Source organism: Phocoena phocoena, chromosome 3, assembly GCF_963924675.1.
Source record: "Phocoena phocoena chromosome 3, mPhoPho1.1, whole genome shotgun sequence".
NCBI lineage: Eukaryota > Metazoa > Chordata > Mammalia > Artiodactyla > Phocoenidae > Phocoena > Phocoena phocoena.
In genome coordinates, this window is record NC_089221.1 from 77,430,447 (window position 1) to 77,448,262 (window position 17,816).

At 37.4% G+C, this 17,816-nt stretch overlaps 1 protein-coding gene across 1 annotated transcript in view; it reads right to left on the reverse strand.

The window, feature by feature from the left end:
* The window catches only part of SKIC3 (SKI3 subunit of superkiller complex), a 76,936-nt gene that overhangs the window by 25,970 nt on the left and 33,150 nt on the right, over window positions 1-17,816 (reverse strand). Inside the window, exons 25-29 of the mRNA XM_065875030.1 lie at window positions 16,546-16,687; window positions 14,350-14,443; window positions 11,666-11,743; window positions 8,849-8,973; window positions 7,685-7,808 (exon numbers count right to left, since the gene is read on the reverse strand). Coding sequence (XP_065731102.1) covers window positions 7,685-7,808; window positions 8,849-8,973; window positions 11,666-11,743; window positions 14,350-14,443; window positions 16,546-16,687 — 563 coding nt within the window. The remainder of the gene's footprint in view (window positions 1-7,684; window positions 7,809-8,848; window positions 8,974-11,665; window positions 11,744-14,349; window positions 14,444-16,545; window positions 16,688-17,816) is intronic.

Consider the following 17,816-nt stretch of genomic DNA (forward strand, 5'->3'; position numbering starts at 1 on the left):
ACTGAATTATTCATAGAAAGGAAGTCAAAGAAAAGAATGCCAAGGGGCAGGAAAGGGAGCAGTTTGCAGTGTTAAGTTTGAAAGACGACATGCAGAGAACCAAAAACAAAGAAAAAAACATAGATCAGATAAAATACCTAGCCCTGGATCCAACAACGCAAAAAAAAGGAGGTAAAGGTTTTCCCTCATAAGAGGAGAAAAGAACAAGAAAATATTCTACTATTTTTCCCCACTTCTACTAATGTTCAGAACAGTTTCATTTACTGTTTTAAACAGTAAGCCGAGACTAATCTAATCACAACTAATTTGGTGTTACTTTTGCTCTTGATTATTGCAGCAACATATTAGCATCTATGATTCTTCTTCTCAAGCTATTTGCAAATTTGGATATTCTGAACATACATTCACGTTACATGAGTATATCCATGTAAAGTGACAAGATTTTTAAAATTCTGATTGGTTTTCTCAAAATAGCTAAGAGGAGGAGAAAGAACTGCTTATTTATTATACAAGAAAATTACTTTAATCAGGATGGAACAAAAGTATCACCACGAATAAACAAAACCAAAGCTTATCGTATAGAAGTCATTCTCAACTAGTACCATCTAGTCATCTCCAGCCCCCTAACCTTTGGCACGGGAGCATAATTTGGAGATGTGGAGGCACTTCTTTCGTTTCCACAATGATTGAGGAGTGCTGTTAGCATCTAACAGACGGGGGACAAGGATAAGATCTTCCTGCAGTGGGGGAAACAATTCTGTACTATGAAGATCTGTACCACTGAAAATGCCAACAGAGCACTCACTGATAACCACTGTCCAATAGCATCCATTAATCATCTCCTGCTTCTTAAGGAATTAATAAGGTCAATGTTCCCCCCACACAAAATATTTCGAAAAGTCAAAAAATACCATACATGGCCTCCCTGGTGGCGCAGTGGTTAGGAAGCCACCTGCCAATGCAGGGGTCATGGGTTTGAGCCTTGATCTGGGAAGATCCCACATGCTGTAGAGCAACTAAGCCCATGAGACACAGCAACTGAGCCTGTGCTCTAGAGCCCGTGAGCCACAACTACTGAGCCTGTGTGCCACAACTATGAAGCCCATGAGCCTAGAGCCCATGCTGTACAACAAAAGAAGCCACTGCGATAAGAAGCCTGCAGAGATTGGAACAAAGATGGTGGAGTAGAAGGACGTGCTCCCACTTCCGCTTGTGAGAACACCAGAATCACAACTAGCTGCTGGACAATCATCAACAGGAAGACACTGGAACTCACCAAAAAAGATACCCCACATCCAAAGACAAAGGAGAAGCCACAATGAGACAGCAGGAGGGGCATAATCACAGTAAAATCAAATCCCAAAACCTCTGGGTGGGTGACTCACAGACTGGAGAACACTTACACCACAGAAGTCCACCCACTGGAGTGAAGGATCTGAGCCCCATGTCAGGCTTCCCAACCTGGGAGTCTGGCAACGGGAGGAAGAATTCCTAGAAAATCAGACTTTGAAGCCTAGTAGGATTTGATTGCAGAACTTCGACAGGACTGGGGGAAACAGAGACTCCACTCTTGGAGGGCACACACAAAGTAGTGTGCACATCGGGACCCAGGGGAAGGAGCAGTGACCCCAGGGGAGACTGAACCAGAACTACCTGCTAGTGTAGGAAGGTCTACTGCAGAGGTGGGGGATGGCTCTGTCTCACTGTGAGGACAAGGACACTGGCAGCAGAAGTTCTGGGAAGTACTCCTTGGCATGAGTCCTTAGCCCCACCAAAGAGCCCAGGTAGGCTCCAGTGTTGGGTTGCCTCAGGCCAAACAACCAACAGGGAGGGAACCCAGCCACACCCATCAGCAGTCAAGTGGATTAAGGTTTTACTGAGCTCTGCCCACCAGAGCAACGCCCAGCTCTACCCACCACCAGTCCCTCCCATCAGGAAACTTGCACAAGCCTCTTAGATAGCCTCATCCACCAGAGGGCAGACAGCAGAAGCAAGAACTACAATCCTGCAGCCTGTGGAACAAAAACCACATTCAAAGAAAGAGAGACAAGATGAAAAGGCACAGGGCTATGAACCAGATGAAGAAATAAGATAAAACCCCAGAAAAACAACTAAATGAAGTGGAGATAGGCAACCTTCTAGAGAAAGAATTCAGAATAATGATAGTGAAGATGATCAGGGACCTCAGAAAACGAATGGAGGCAAAGATCGAGAAGATGCAAGAAATGTTTAACAAAGAACTAGAAGAATTAAAAAACGAACAAACAGAGATGAACAATACAATAACTGAAATGAAAACTACACTAGAAGGAATCAATAGCAGAATAACTGAGGCAGAAGAATGGATAAGTGACCTGGAAGACAGAATGGTGGAATTCACTGGTGCAGAACAGACTAAAGAAAAAAGAATGAAAAGAAATGAAGACAGCCTAAGAGACCTCTGGGACAACATTAAATGCAACATTCGCATTATAGGGGTCCCAGAAGGAGAAGAGAGAGAGAAAGGATCAGAGAAAATATTTGAAGAGATTATAGTCGAAAACTTCCCTAACATGGGAAAGGAAATAGCCATCCAAGTCCAGGAAGTGCAGAGAGTCCCATACACGATAAACCCAAGGAGAAACACGCCAAGACACATAGTAATCAAATTGGCAAAAATTAAAGACAAAGAAAAATTATTAAAGGCAGCAAGGGAAAAATGACAAATAACATACAAGGTAACTCCCATAAGGTTAACAGCTGATTTCTCAGCAGAAACTCTACAAGCCAGAACGGAGTGGCATGATACACTTAAAGTGATGAAAGGTAAGACCCCACAACCAAGATTACTCTACCCAGCAAGGATCCCATTCAGATTCGATGGAGAAATCAAAAGTTTTACAGAGAAGCAAAAGCTAAGAGAATTCAGCACCACCAAACCAGCTCTACAACAAATGCTAAAGGAACTTCTCTAAGTGGGAAACACAAGAGAAGAAAAGGACCTACAAAAACAAACATAAAACTATTAAGAAAATGGTCATAGGAACATACACATCGATAACTAAATTAAACATAAATGGATTAAATGCTCCAATGAAAAGACACAGGCTTGCTGAATGGATAGAAAAACAAGACCCATATATATGCTGTCTACAAGAGAACCACTTCAGACCTAGGGACACATTCAGACTGAAAGTTAGGGGATGGAAAAAGATATTCCATGCAAATGGAAATCAAAAGAAAGCCGGAGTAGCAATACTCATATCAGATAAAATAGACTTTAAAATAAAGAATGTTACAAGAGACAAGGAACGACACTACATAATGATCAAGGGATCAATCCAAGAAGAAGATATAACAATTATAAATATATATGCATGCAACATAGGAGCATCTCAATACATAAGGCAACTGCTAACAGCTAGAAAAGAGGAAATCGACAGTAACACAATAATAGTGGGGGACTTTAACACCTCATTTACACCAATGGACAGATCACCCAAATTGAAAATAAATAAGGAAACACAAGCTTTAAATGACACAATAGACAAGATAGATTTAACTGATATTTATAGGACATTCCATCCAAAAACAGCAGATTACACTTTCTTCTCAAGGACACACAGAACATTCTCCAGGATAGATCACATCTTGGGTCACAAATCAAGCCTCAGTAAATTTAAGAAAACTGAAATCATATAAAGCATCTTTTCTGACCACAATGCTATGAGATTAGAAATCAATTACAGGGAAAAAAACATAAAAAACACAAACACATGGAGGCTGAACAATATGTTACTAAATAACCAAGAGATCACTGAAGAAATCAAACAGGAAATCAAAAAATACCTAGAGACAAATGACAATGAAAACATGACGATCCAAAACCTATAGGATGCAGCAAAAGCACTTCTAAGAGGGATGTTTATAGCTATACAAGCCTACCTCAAGAAACAAAAATCTCAAATAAACAATCTAACCTTACACCTAAAGGAACTAGAGAAAGAAGAAACAAAACCCAAAGTTAGCAGAAGGAAAGAAATCATAAAGATCAGAGCAGAAATAAATGAAAGAGAAACAAAGAAAACAATAGCAACGATCAATAAAACTAAAAGCTGGTTCTTGGAGAAGCTAAACAAAATTGATAAACCATTAGCCAGACTCATCAAGAAAAAGAGGGAGAGGACTCAAATCAATAGAATTAGAAATGAAAAAGGAGAAGTTACAACAGACACCACAGAAATACAAAGTATCCTAAGGAACTACTACAAGCAACTCTATGCCAATAAAATGGACAACCTGGAAGAAATGGACAAATTCTTAGAAAGGTATAACCTTCCAAGACTGAACCAAGAAGAAATAGAAAATATGAACAGACCAATCACAAGTAATGAAATTGAAACTGTGATTAAAAATCTTCCAACAAACAGAAGTCCAGGACCAGATAGCTTCACAGGTGAATTCTATCAAACATTTAAAGAAGAGCTAACACCCATCCTTCTCAAACTCTTCCAAAATATTGCAGAGGAAGGAAAACTCCCAAACTCATTCTATGAGGCCACCATCACACTGATACTAAAACCAGACAAAGATGCTACAAGAAAAGAAAATTACAGACCAATATCCCTGATGAATATAGATGCAAAAATCCTCAACAAAAAATTAACAAACACAATCCAGCAACATATTAAAAGGATCATACACCATGATCAAGTGGGATTTATCCCAGGGATGCAAGGACTGTTCAATATACGCAAATCAACCAATGTGATACACCATATTAACAAATTGAATAAAAACCATATGATCATCTCAATAGATGCAGAAAAAGCTTTTGACAAAATTCAACAAGAATTTATGATAAAAACTCTCCAGAAAGTGGGCAGAGAGGGAACCTAACTCAACATAATAAAGTCCATATACAACAAACCCACAGTAAACATCATTCTCAGTGGTGAAAAACTGAAAGCATTTCCTCTAAGATCAGGAACAAGGATGTCCACTCTCACCACTATTATTCAACATAGTTATGGAAGTCCTAACCGTGGGAATCAGAGAAGAAAGACATAAAAGGAATACAAATTGGAAAAGAAGAAGTAAAACTGTCACTGTATGCAGATGACATGATACTATACGTAGAGAATCCTAAAGATGCCACCAGAAAACTACTAGAGCTAATCAGTGAATCTGGTAAAATTGCAGGATACAAAATTAATATACAGAAATCTCTTGCATTCCTATACACTAATGATGAAAAATCTGAAAGAGAAATTATGGAAATACTCCCATTTACCATTGCAGCAAAAAGAATAAAATACCTAGGAATAAACCTACCTAGGGAGACAAAAGACCTGTATGCAGAAATCTATAAGACACTGATGAAAGAAATTAAAGATGATACCAACAGATGGAGAGATATACCATGTTCTTGGATTAGAAGAATCAATACTGTGAAAATGACTATAGTACCCAAAGCAATCTACAGATTCAGTGCTATCCCTATGAAATTACTAATGGCATTTTTTATGGAACTAGAACAAAAAATCTTAAAATTTGTATGGAGACACAAAAGACCCCAAATAGCCAGTCTTGAGGGAAAAAAACGGAGCTGGAGGAATCAGATTCCGTGACTTCAGACTTTACTATAAAGCTACAGTAACCAAGACAATATGGTACTGGCACAAAAACAGAAATATAGATCAACGGAACAAGATAGAAAGCCCAGAGACAAACCCATGCACCTATGGTCAACTAATCTATGACAAAGGAGCCAAGGCTATACAATATAGAAAAGACAGTCTCTTCAATAAGTGGTGCTGGGAAAACTGGACAGCTACATGTAAAAGAATGAAATTAGAACACTCCCTAACACCATACACAAAAATAAACTGAAAACGGATTAGAGACCTAAATGTAAGACCGGACACTATAAAACTCTTAGAGGAAAACATAGGCAGAACACTCTTTGACATAAATCACAGCAAGATCGTTTTTGATCCACCTCTTAGAGTAATGGAAATAAAAACAAAAATAAACAAATGGGACCTAATGAAACTTAAAAGCTTTTGCACAGCAAAGGAAACCATAAACAAGATGAAAAGACAACCCTCAGAATGGGACAAAATATTTGCAAATGAATCAATGGACAGAGGATTAATCCCCAAAATATATAAACAGCTCATGCAGCTCAATATTAAAAAAACAAACAACCCAATCCAAAAATGGGCAGAAGACCTAAATAGACATTTCTCCAAAGGAGACATACAGGTGGTGAAGAAGCACATGAAAAGCTGCTCAACATCACTAATTATTAGAGAAATGCAAATCAAAACTACAATGAGGTATCACCTCACACCAGTTAGAATGGGCATCATCAGAAAATCTACAAACATCAAATGCTGGAGAGGGTGCAGAGAAAAGGAAACCCTTTTGCACTGTTGGTGGGAATGTAAATTGATACAGCCACTATGGAGAACAGTATGGAGGTTCCTTAAAAAACTAAAAATAGAATTACCATATGATTCAGCAATCCCACTACTGGACATATACCCAGAGAAAACCATAATTCAAAAAGACACATGCATCCCAATGTTCATTGCAGAACTATTTACTGCAGCACTATTTACTATTTATAGTCAGGTCATGGAAGCAACTTAAATGTCCAGAGACAGATGAATGGATAAAGAAGATGTGGTACATATATACAATGGAATAGTACTCAGCCATAAAAAGGAACAAAATTGAGTCATTTGTTTAGACGTGGATGGATGTAGAGACAATCATACAGAGTGAAGTAAGTCAGAAAGAGAAAAACAAATATCGTATATTAACGCATATATGTGGAACCTAGAAAAATGGTACAGATGAACCGATTTGCAGGGCAGAAACTGAGACACAGATGTAGAGAACAAACGTATGGACAGCAAGCAGGGAAAGCGGCCGGGGTGTGGGGATGGTGGTGTGATGAACTGGGCGATTGGCATTGACAGGTATATACTGATGTGTATAAAATTGATGACTAATAAGAACCTGCTGTATAAAAAAAAATACAATAAAATTTAAAAATTAAAGAAAAAGAAAAAGAAGGCTGCACACAATGAAGAGTAGCCCCTGCTCACTGCAACTAGAGAAAAGCCCACGCGCAACAACCAAGACCCAACGCAGCCAAAAATAAAATAAAATAAATTATTTTTTAAAAAATACCATATAAGTAATCACAGATATCAGAGACTGTTATTTTATTAAATTATTCCAAAAATAAAGAAACAGTTACAATTTATATTGGTGTATATACACATTTTTAAAGACTCAACTTTAAATGAACTTTATCAGGTTAACCTGAATACGAAAGAGGAAAAAAAGTCTCTTTGGAAACTTACAGGGCCAAAAACAAGCCAGTTAATGACTGCCTTCATTAAAATTTTATGATCCGAAGAGATCAGCTGATCAATTACTGTTTTTAAAAAATAAATAATACACACAGAGTACAGGATGGTTTTGAAGGATTGGATGAATCCAGAATTTAAAATTAAGCCATGATCTCTAGCTCCACCTGTGACTGTCAGTTCAGAACCAGGTGGGTCCAATCCCTTTTGTTCACAAAAATGTTCCTGAAACATTAAGAACTTCATTTTATGTTCCTCCAAATTTTAACCCAATATTTAAGTATCTGGTCATGTCGAGTGTTGATGTCAGCTATACATACCATTTAAATAACAATGTCTTGGCTACGTCCATTTTTCCTTGTTTATACTCCGCTATTGCCAGAGCTGTCAGGATATGAGCTTTGTCTTGCTCTGATTCAACAGTAGACAAGGCTCTCTCGTAGGCTGTTACATAGAGTTGGAAACAAAAACAAAACAATATAAAAGCAATCCCGACTGACAAATGGTGGGATATTTCCTTTCCTAATACTTTTTTTTTTTTTTTTTTTGCGGTATGCGGGCCTCTCACTGTTGTGGCCTCTCCGGTTGCGAAGCACAGGCTGCGGACGCGCAGGCTCAGCGGCCACGGCTCACAGGCCCAGCCGCTCCGCGGCATGTGGGATATTCCCTGACCGGGGCACAGAACCCGTGTCCCCTGCATCGGTAGGCGGACTCTCAACCACTGCGCCACCAGGGAAGCCCACCTAATCCTATTTTTTAAAAGGGTCTAACTAAAATTACATCTTATTGTTCCCTTGCTCTCAAGTGAATGGAATAAAAATTTAGAATATCTAAATTGGTTTAGCTGTTCCAAGGTGATTCTGGGAATATCATTTGGGTTATTATATGATATTTCTCAATTTCCTTCTTTAGAATCTATAGGCAGGTTTGAATTACTATCTTCAAAAGAAGTGGAGGTCTAGAGCCACTGAGGTATCACCCAGATTCCCAGGTACAGACCAGCAGCTCCATTAAGCAGTACTTAAAATGAGCTGCATACACATAGGCTGGGCCATGTATGTGGAAATGCACTCAATAAGCATTTTTGGAGAAACCAAAATGTATATTACAAACAATGGTTGAGGCCTTCATTTATCAGAAATGTATATTGAAACACTGTGGAGTAGTAAATATTTGCTTTCAAATGCTACCTTATACATGTACCCTAAGTGATCTTGGGTCTGTTTCCTCATCTAAATAATAAAGATAAAATTCAGTTCGCAACACTGCTAAAAAGACTATTCATCATAATAATGTACTAAAGGAAGGAACAGATAAAAAGTACCTCTTAACGTTCCTGACTTGCAGTCAGATTTTTAATAAACACTGCAACCCCTACCCCCATCTTAATATTACATCTTTCTGTATGTAAGCCCATCATGATTAAATTCTTCTCAGCTCTGGAAAAGTAGAAAGTATCCTTTCACTTTAAGCAACGCACTTACCTTTGCTGCTCTCTTTATACAGACCCTTCATAAATAAAGCCAATCCAAAACCTATGATGTCTTCTAACTCCTCAAGGGGTGTTGACTTAAAAGCCTGGATAGCTTTATCATATTCACCAATAGAACTAAGAAGCAAAACATAACTTACTTTTAATATCAAAAATCATTTTGGCTTATATCATCAAAATTCAGAAATATTATTATACTAAAGCTCTTTTAACAACTTAATCTACTTCATCTATCAGTGTTAAAGCTGCAGAAAAGCCTTATATTAAAATAGAAGGCGTTATCACTTATTTCAAACAGGATGCACTGGGGGATTTAACTTCACACTTTTAAATTATGTGTGAAAATGAACAGTTCTGCTGAATTACAAACTGTCTTTTTTTTTTTAACAAACTTGAATTAAACTCTGTTATAAAAATAATTTCAAGTTGACTTTGATATAGAACTCTAATTTTTTAAGCTTAATATGTTAGTTAAATATTACCCTATGAGCATCTTTGACAAGCTTAGCAAGTCATAACCAAACCCAGCCTCCGTGTAAACTGTTTATCTGCACATCCATTTTTTTGGAGGGCATATAGATACACTAAAATCCCACAGACAAAACTATACATTATCTTTTCGGCATTTAATAGGAATAAAAGTAAAAATTGTTATACGTGATACTAAAGTAGAACGCTTTTTTTTTTTTTTTTTTTTGCAGTACACGGGCCTCTCTCACTGTTGTGGCCTCTCCCGTTGCAGAGCACAGGCTCCGAACGCGCAGGCTCAGCGGCCATGGCTCACGGGCCCAGCCGCTGTGCGGCATGTGGGATCCTCCCGGATCGGGGACAAACCCGCGTCCCCTGCATCAGCAGGCAGACCCTCAACCACTGCACCACCAGGGAAGCCCCTAGAATGCTTTTTAATAACAACAAAATAAAAAAACGTGTTTTGTTTACTTAAAAATGAAGAGAAGTGCCACCACCTGGAACAGACTCACTGAACCTTTGAGATTCTGATTTCTGGTATCTATCACTATAATCAGAAACTGCTTCTATTTTTAATGTGTTATTAGAAATCTTTTCATAAAATCTTTTTAATCTTGGAGGTGTGGGTGGGAGCTAAAAATACAGGCAATATTTGCTTCTAAAATTAATTTTATGAAGGTGAAAGAATTTAAAAATCCGTTAACTCAAATTTTGATAAATATTTAATGAAGGGAAGAGGACTACCTTAGATTGTTTATGGATACATACATGTATTTTTTTAATTAATTAATCTAATTTGTTTATTTTTGGCTGCACTGGGTCTTCGTTGCTGCACGTGGGCTTTCTCTAGTTGTGGTGAGCGGGGGTTACTCTACGTTGTGATGCACATCCCTCTCACTGCAGTGGCTTCCCTTGTTGTGGAGCACCAGCTCTAGGCACACAGGCTTCAGTAGTTGTGGCACGCGGGCTCTAGACCGCAGGCTCAGTAGTTGTAGTATACGGGCTTAGCTGCTCTGCGGCATGTGGGATCCTCCCAGACCAGGGCTCGAACCCGTGTCCCCTGCATTGGCAGGCAGATTCTTAACCACTGTGCCGCCAGGGAAGCCCCCCATACATGTATTTTTAAAGTATTTTTTTAATGAACACTATCTTCAAACATTTGATAACTTTTGGAGAGAAAAGAATGGAACTAGAGAAGGGCACAAGGGGCTTCAACTTTATTTGTAACTTTTTTTTTTGAAAAAGAAACCTGAAACCTATTAACAGAATTTTAAGATCTGTTATATCTGAATGGTGACTATTCACTAAATTATGCTCCATACGCTGTTGCTATGTTTTGCATGTTTAATATATTTCATAATAAAAACAAATTAAAAAGAAATCAGATGACGTATTTTCAATGGGAGGTATAAATTTTCTTATAAAACAGTTACATTATATGAAACATCTAACTAAAGAGAACAGATACTTTGCTCCATACAGTTTCTTACAACAAAATCTTGGAACTGACAGAGCTCTATCAACTCCTAAACACAACAATTTAAAAGAATTAAAAGGAGAAGCAATCAAAACAGGGAAAATTTTCTGTCTATAGATACGATTCAGTTACACAGTTATAAAAGAAACGAACTGGCTACCTCCGATTTCTACTATGTAGCTCCTTAAAAGATGTAGGTACTAATCCCAAAATATCAAACTATAGTTCTAATAATGTGTTTCAAACTGGAACATTGAATTTTGGGGCAGCTCTCAATTTGAGGAATGCCTCCTTGAGCCAAAAGTCTTCCTCCCACTAACACTCCTACTGTCCCAACCGAGTTCTATCCTCTGAAACAATTGGTTTCCAGCCTATTTTTTTTTTCAATCTTTTTTTTGAAGTCGGAAGTCTTTGAGACTCTGAAGAAAGTGATATTGCTCCCTCCCCACCCCCAAAATGCACACATACAAAAATTTTTGTGTACTATCTCAAAAGGGTTTCTGGACCCTTAATCCCACCCCCAGTTTAAGAATATACATCAAATCAGAATAAATCTAATCCTCTTCCAATTAACTAGGCTTCTACTATTAGAAACAGTAACTACCTCTCCTGTCTAGTTCACAAACATCAGTTCTAAACCTGGTCTTCACAAAGGACACTGGGGCTAGGGGTCACTACAGGGACAGGAAACTGTTAACACAGCTTGGTACAGTGGGAATGATGTATCCTGGGGGAATGTCATCATCGTACTCATTCATACACAACCCGCTACTCTGGAAACTGGTCATCACCTCACTAGCCCCACAGCTTTCACCAGAAAAACCTGTTAGGTTCATGGAATTAATGGGAAAAAAATATGCTTACCATAACAATCTGCCATAATTTCTTATTGTAACATTATAAGCATCTGTGTCTTCTGCAGTCTGTAACAACAAAATTGCCCTTTAAAAAAAGGACAAGGTATTTTAAATTACCTAAGTGCAACAGCATTCTTTTACTCTTCCTCCTTAACTGAATCTACAGATTTTTGTTTTCTTCATTTAATTCTACTAATTATTTAACTAGTTCCATAACAGCTTATTTATATTTTATTAAACTGGTACCACAAAAGCACTTAATAGATTTTAGATTGTCAGGAAAATAATAAAAAGTGACCTCTTAAGAGAAATCACTTACCATACTTGAGCTTTAAATATTCCAAAGATTTTAATCTAAACATGGGGAACAACTGGGTTGATGTTTTAAAGTTTTGACATATTTGAAGTGTACAGAATTTGAAGTACATAGTACACTCTTAAAATTATTTATATACTAGAAGTTTGATGTAGGAAGCCAGGAAATTGAGTGCTTTCATGTGCGTTTTCCTGCTACATACAGAAAGATATTTAGGCAATAATGAATTCAGAGAAGGGAATGAGTCATCAGGAGTCCCAAGAGGCTTAGAATAAATACAACAACATGCTGACAGCCCATATTTTTACCTTCTCATGCTCAGTCCCCTGATTCTTAAGCAGGGAAATGTCTCAACAACCAAAGGAGTTGGATATTTAATGACTTTTTTTTTTCTGTTAAAGATTAGCCAGGGAGAAATAGCCAAGAAAAGCTTTTAATGCCCCTGATGTTACATGAAAAACAAAAATTTGCCAGAGAAGTCTAAAAGATAGTATTACAGAAACAGTTTCATATTAAAGACTGTACCTGTGGTTAGATTTATACCTAATTTGTAATTTCAAGTCTCAAATACTTGTTTAAGGAGAAAACAACAGTGGTGATCAGTCAAGAAAGAGTGGTGTGTATCCAAGTGACTATGGAGTTGCCATTTTAAGCAAAGGTATAACCAGCGTTACACTCACAATATTTGTGATTATAATGTATACCAAAAAAAGTAGCAAGCATTCTAAAGCTGCCTAGTTTTCTCTGTTTAAAAATCCTGCTCACTGTTGTATCCTATCAAATTTCTACAGTTTCTTTACTGGTAAATTTATTGTAACGTTGAAAGAAATAGAATTGTGGGTTTTCATAAACCTCTCTCCACATACACCTGGCAAAATAACTTCTTGATTATACAGCCTCCAGTACCATCTAGTGATTACTTCTTTAACTACAGAGAGATCCATACAAGGATGGCAAAGCATTTGGGACACCTCGATTATTTATTATCTGACAAGGCTTCTTCTAAACATCTGTTTATTTAGATTTAGGGCAGTGATGTGCCTCAGAGGTTAGGCAATCAGGTCTTTTAACTTTTCGTCTAGTACTCATGAGATCAACAGTGATTTTCTTACTCACAGATCGATTAATTTTTTTTTTAATTTTTATTTATTTTTGGCAGCGTTGGGTCTTTGTTGGTGCACGCAGGCTTTCTCTAGTTGTGGCAAGCGGGGGCTACTCTTTGTTGCATTGCACGGGCTTCTCATTACAGTGGCTTCTCTTGTTGTGGAGCACAGACTCTAGGTGCATGGGCTTCTGTAGCTGTGGCATGCGGGATCAGTAGTTGTGGCTCGCGGGCTCTAGAGCGCAGGCTCAGTAGTTGTGGCGGACGGGCTTAGCTGCTCTACGGCATGTGGGATCTTCCCGGACCAGGGCTCGAACCTGTGTCCCCTGCACTGGCAGGCAGATTCTTAACCACTGCGTCACCAGGGAAGCCCCACAGATCAATTAATTTGTAGAGAATAAAACTTCAAGTTGATTTCATTTCCTTTCACTCTCCCGGCTGGTCATCTCACTCAAGCACGCTGTCCTTGTTTCTTCAACATACCAAGTCCACTCCTGCTTCAGAGCACTTGTTCTTGCTGTTCCTTCTGCCTGGAATGCTCTTTCCCTGATAACCAAATGGCTTGTGGCCTCACTTCATTCAGGTCAGGCCTTAATTGCCTCCTTAGGAAACCTACCTCTTAAACCTATCTCAAATTTGCTGCTTGCCTCTCTAGTGTCTAGCCCTTTACTTTACTTTGATTTTCTTTCCTAGCAATTGTTACCATCACAGATGTTTATTAGCTTACAATGCGCCTCCCCTCCACCAGAACATGAGCTCCATGAGAACTGAGCCTGTGTTTGTTTTAACTCACTGCTAAATTGCCACTGCCAAGGACACTGCTTGACACATAGCAGTTTAACAAATATTTACTGAATGAATAAATACGATATAGTAGACATTAAAGTGATTCAAAATAACATGTAATTTTTTCTCATGCCTTAAATCTCATTTCTTCTCTGAATAAACACATGTCTTTAATAATAAAGCAAGACAAACTGTAAAGGGACAGATTTTTCTAAAACCTGAGAGGTTTTCTGGTTTGGTTTTTATTTTTTTCTCTCTCTGTCTCTCTCTTCCTCTCTTTCTCTCAGGTTGAGCAACAGAAACGAAAATATAGCTGAAAATTTAGAACTGTATCTTTTCATATACAAAATGTAATAATAATAAATAATGAAAGATCAGGAAAAGAATCAGAACATTTTATTAGTACCTTCTTCATGAAAATGAGACTATATCTTTAAAAGGCCAACTGACAAATAAGGACCACATTTCAATTAAAGGGAGCCTTTACCTTTGGTATGCATCTGCTGCTTCCTTCTTCAGTTGTAGATGTTCATTTAAGTAACCCAACATTGTGAAAGCTGGAGCATAATTCTGAATTCTTTCTGGAAATCCAAAAATATCTTTTCTTTTCATGTGCATAATGGTTGTGTTTGTAAAATATGAGTTTTAATTTTTTTCAACATTTTAAACACTAGATTATTTCCTGAGGTCATAGGCATTGCTAAGAATAGTAGTCTGATTTTATCCTGACTATAAAATACCAGTAATCATTTCAGAACTCTTTTAAATTACTGAGTAACATCTATAGTTACATATGGCTTCTACTTATTTTTTAAAGTTTAAACACTTTTTTATTCCCAAAGGTATAACAATTTGAAATCATAGCTCATGTTAAAATGGGTCATTTGAATTGTAAGGAAATCCAGTTCTTTGGCTAGTCACTTAAACCTTCCTGGGATTAAATTTAGCAACAATTTCTCTTGGTGGTTCTGTTCCAATTTCTATATATTTTTTTTAATTCAGTATTGTACTCTAGAAACAGAAGATGATTTGGGCACTTTCAGTGTAGTATTTTGAATTCTAATGTCAAAAAACATCATATATCTACTAACATGCAAAGGAGAAAGAAACACATCTGATCAACTTATGTTGGGAAGCAAGCCTTCAAATCTCTTAAACTGTTTAACAGAGTAGAGTATAATCACATCTTATGTGATGGTTAGGTTCTAACTGTCAAAGCATAAGGTAAAATCACACGGTTAAAATGATTCCTGCAAAATTCTTAGGTCATCACACAAGGAGAAGGTCACCAAACTGAGTCAAATTAAGAGGAGACCCATAACCTTCATCCACTCTTACCCTGAGGCCAACGGTCAGCAGGACAAATGATTTATCTACATTTTCTCTTGTCCCCCCCTCTCTTTTCTGCTTCTAAATTAATATTTTTTTGGCCAAGCACATATAATTGAATTTGTTAAATGAATATACGATACGGCTCCACTACAGACTCAAAAACCTAGCTATTTATAACTGTCAGAGACTGTTTGTTGTTCTAGGTATCTGAATTTTGCAGACGGCTAAAAATTTACCTTTTTATGTAAACCCTTCACAAATGTTTCCCATTCTGTAAGGAAACCTATCAATAAAATTTCTGATCATACACTTTCTCAGAGGCTCTAGGTATTCATTAGAGTCATTCATTTGGGCACACTGCATAACATTTTAATGTCCCGAAGTGCTGATGTTTATAAATGAACTGCCTTCTACTCAAGTGCCCCAGGCTCAATGCAGGAAGAGTATTACCATCCTGCATATTACAGTGATGAGGCATTTTCTCTTCTGCTTTTCAGTTTATCTGATTCTTCATATTATTCAACTGTCAATATTACTGCTTAAACGCCTTGCTTCTTTATTAGAATTTTGTCGAGGGATAAATAAGATGCTAGTGAAACTAACATTTCTTGAGCATCTAGGATATGCCAGGTACTCTGCATAACATTTTATATATATCATCTCATTAAACCCTAATCAATAGACACTTTCACTCTTGTATTATAGGTAGGAAAACTAAAATTCAATTTGGTAATAAGCCCAAGGTTTCATCATGTCTACTAAGTGGTGGAGCTGAGACTAAACCCAATGTTAGTTTTATTAAGGAAGAAAGTTGTTATAATAGATGGTTAATTAAATTTCACCATTCTGTCCTTTTCCTAAGCCTAAACATATTTTTCCAGTATGTTGAAGAAAGATTAGGTGTTAAAGTGGGACGTTAAAGGCACTGGGTTTGGAACTTAAAGCATATTACCTCATTGAATTCTCACATCTCTGCAACCTCAGTATCATTATCTCTACTTCCCAAGATTAATTAAGGCAAGTAAAATACTTGGCCTAAGACTGCAGAGAAAGTAAACAGCAGAGCTAGAACAGCAGCAACTCAGGACCATTAGGCTCTAAAATGCTTCCTACTACATGGAAATCACTTCTACCTTGAATCAATAGGTAATAACAATTTTCAGCACTCTTCAAAAATCTTTAGTAAAGTTTAAAAAGCAGAATACTTGGCCGTGGGGGGGGAAAGGGCAAATTCATGTCTTAAGGAGCTAATATTTAATTTGGAATTAATTTTAAATTTAATTAATTTAAATTCTTTAAATTATCTCAACAATTATTCATATATCTTGCCATTGTATAACAGGTGCCTTACCTGTGTATTTACTCAAAACCACTTGTGCTGCTGGAATTGCATTCATCTGGAGGATGTTGTACTGGTACAGCTCCGTGTCTCTGTTGCTTTTATCTTGCAATGTTGTACAGACCCAATACGCATAACCTATTGCTCCCTCCGTCTGTAAAAAGGCCAAAGTTAACAAGTAGACACAGGATAATAAATCTTCCAAGAAAAATTAAGAAATGAAACAATGTACTTCAATACAGTAAATATCACATCTTAGTCTTCTAAGTCAACTGGTAAGTGCCTTTAAATAAAGGGTCACTATGATACAACACAGCTAAGAACATATTTAAATCACTTGCTTCAAACCTAAGTAGAAGAATCAAGCAGGATAAATACAGGGGAAAAAACAGAGCCCCTCCTGATGGGTTGGTTTGCTTCTTCTCAGCATCATTTCCATAGGTCAAACAAATAATTACCAATCAAAAGAATTCTAAAACACTTTCATAAATAATCGAGAAATGTCAACCAAGTCTAGTATTTATCTCATTTTTTTTGTATTAATAGTTAACTCCTTTTTATTGCTTCGCATTCCGTAGGTATGGACGTACCAGTCTGTTTGTTTTTTTAACATCCTTATTGGAGTATAATTGCTTTACATTGTTGTGTTAGTTGCTGCTGCATAACAAACTAAATCAGCTATAAGTACACATATATCCCCATATCCCCTCCCTCTTGCGTCTCCCTCCCACCCTCCCTATCCCACCCCTCCAGGTGGTCACAAAGCATGAGGTGATCTCCCTGTGTTATGCGGCTGCTTCCCACTAGCTATCTATTTTACATTTGGTAGTGTTTATATGTCAATGACACTTTCTCACTTCCTCTCAGCTTACCATTCCCCCTCCCCATGTCCTCAAGTCCATTCTCTACATCCGTGTCTTTATTCCTGTCCTGCCCCTAGGTTCTTCAGAACCTTTTTTTTTTAGATTCCATATGTATGTACTGGCATATGGTATTTGTTTTTCTCTTTCTGACTTACTTCACTCTGTATGACAGACTCTAGGTCCATCCACCTCACTACAGATAACTCAATTTTGTCTCTTTTTATGGCTGAGTAATATTCCATTGTATGTATGTGCCACATCTTCTTTATCCATTCATCTGTTGATGGTGGTTTTTTTTTTAGAGTCTCAGCTTCTATTCTACATGACTACTTCATCTATTGAATCCCAATGTCATTTCTTCATCAGCTCTTTAATGACAGTTTAATCTGTTTTTTAAGAAAGAATGAAGAGTAGGGACAA